The following is a 2,120-nucleotide window of genomic DNA, read 5'->3' as shown; positions in this document are numbered from 1 at the left end:
CCCAAAAAGAGTAAGACATAGCAGCACTTTAACCATGTGACAGCTGCTCACCTACTTCTTTCCCCTCCGAGGGGGATGGGGAGGAGAATCAGAGAAAAAGTAAGACTTTCGGGTTAAGCTAAGAACAGTTTAATAACTACAATAAAATAAATTAATAACAATTATAATAATTAAAAGGAATATTTACAAAAAAGAAAGAGAAATAAAACCCAAGAAAAGACAAGTGATGCACAATGCAATTGCTCACCACCCACTGACCAATGCCTGAGCAGTGATCTCTCCCACCCCCCAGCCAGCTCCCCAGCTTATACACTGAGCATGATGATCTACAGTATGGAATCTCCCTTTGGCTGGTTTGGGTCAGCTGTCCTGGCCAGGCTCCCACCCCGCTCCTTGCCCTCCTGCCCAGTAGCCGAACATAGGGACTTGGAAAGTCCTCGGTTCCTTAGTAGCAACAAAACCCATCAGTATATTACCAGCATTTGTCTCCTACTGGATCCAAAACACAGCACTATTCTAGCTACTAAAAAAATCAGATACTAAGAAAAAAAATTAACTCTACCCCAGCAAAAACCAATTTTTCCAATAGGAAACAAATCTGTTGCTGGAGATCTTTTTTCCTACAACTGCTAAATCCTTACCACACTGAGAAAACACCATTTTCACTGCGTGTACAGTAACACCATATTTAGCTTTATGTGGCAAAGACCTACAGGAGCTGACACAGAAATAATGAACTTACAATGAGCGGTGAAATATCACTGAAATAATTTTTCAAGAATTACCTGCCCCAGCAATGCCATAAGACGAGATGGAGGTACCACGCTGACTTCTCCAGCTAAAGCTTGTGCAATAGCAGCTCTCCGCTTCTCTTTGCTGCTTCCATCAGGGTATGCCTGGAGAGAAGTTGATGAAATGATTTTTCTAAACTATTGTCCATAAAAACATTCACTGCTCTGAACTGGAGCCCCTTCCAGATTTATTTTCTGTTAGGCCTTCAAAACAGCCCTTCTCTTTAGCCCCAACCCTTGAAACGTTTGGGACAGGCTTTCACTAAAAATGGCATGCATAAACAATCGGTCAAAAGTAATGCCTTGTTCTTGTACAACAACAATTTTACTGACAAAATGTACATTTTCCACTGCGTACAGAAGACAGGATAAGCAAAGCACAGATATCATCCTGTAGCAGGATACAGGCACAAATCCCCCAACTGTCACGCACAGCACACTTCAGAACCACTGCTCTGCTGCCTCATGATCTAGTACTACACACCACTTCTCAAATGCTTCACAAAACACATAAAAGCACCAAACTGGGAAGCTGCACATTCTCAGAATGGAAAAGAAAAGGTGCCGTAAGCCATTAGCACCTTGGACCAATGCTAGGGGTCATGCAAGACACTGTGAGGTGAGATCTCTAGGAAAAGTGTTAACGTACCTCCCGAGGATCAAAGTAAGATCTGGCCAGAAGGTTTTCCAGGTGGATGTACCGCTCTGGCTGGGTTTGTTTTAGCATGATCATGGGATCTGTTTGCCTTAGGAGAGACCTGGCAGCACCTAGTTCCCGGAGCTCAATCAACTCCAGCACAACCTGCATCAAGAGAAAAACATCTCCATCAGCACAAGGTAAGGGAAAAACACCAGAGAAGCACTTTCACCCAGTCCAGAAAAGACATACACCGCTCGCACTCTCTCACCTGCTCGTAGAGATCAATGAGGGTCTTGTCGGGCAGCTTCAGCGACTGTATGGCTTGCAGCACAGTGTCCCAATGCCCGCTGTTGATGTCAGCCACAAAGCTCTCGATACTGTCCACCGTGTTGAGGGACACAGTCGTTTCCTCCTGAAGGGTGGCGAGGGCTCGGTGGAGGCTGTTCTCCTTTAGATACTGCATGATCAGCCGGATCACGCTGCGGGGGAACAGCGCGCAATCACATCGCCAGCCACGCGGGCTACCCTTCCCCCCGGCCCTCCCCGGACGCAGCAGCCCCCTCCCGCCCGGGTGCCCAGCGGACTGATGTCCCCCCGATCAACGCGCGGCAGACCGACAACCCCCCACCCCAGGCCACGGCGCCCCACAGCGCCTTCCCCGTCGGCCTGTCTCCTCGGTCCCCTGCCGG

General features: G+C 48.0%; 1 protein-coding gene across 1 annotated transcript in view; it reads right to left on the bottom strand.

The window, feature by feature from the left end:
* The window catches only part of SMU1 (smu-1 suppressor of mec-8 and unc-52 homolog (C. elegans)), a 12,193-nt gene extending 10,290 nt beyond the window's left edge, over positions 1-1,903 (bottom strand). Inside the window, exons 1-3 of the mRNA XM_010140236.1 lie at positions 1,700-1,903; positions 1,441-1,593; positions 786-896 (exon numbers count right to left, since the gene is read on the bottom strand). Coding sequence (XP_010138538.1) covers positions 786-896; positions 1,441-1,593; positions 1,700-1,894 — 459 coding nt within the window. The 5' untranslated portion in view covers positions 1,895-1,903. The remainder of the gene's footprint in view (positions 1-785; positions 897-1,440; positions 1,594-1,699) is intronic.
* Positions 1,904-2,120: the final 217 nt, after the last annotated feature.

This window comes from Buceros rhinoceros, unplaced genomic scaffold (assembly GCF_000710305.1).
Source record: "Buceros rhinoceros silvestris isolate BGI_N320 unplaced genomic scaffold, ASM71030v1 scaffold16877, whole genome shotgun sequence".
NCBI classification, from domain to species: domain Eukaryota; kingdom Metazoa; phylum Chordata; class Aves; order Bucerotiformes; family Bucerotidae; genus Buceros; species Buceros rhinoceros.
The sequence above is the reverse complement of the archived record's forward strand: the minus strand, read 5'-3'. Positions and strand labels throughout refer to the sequence as shown.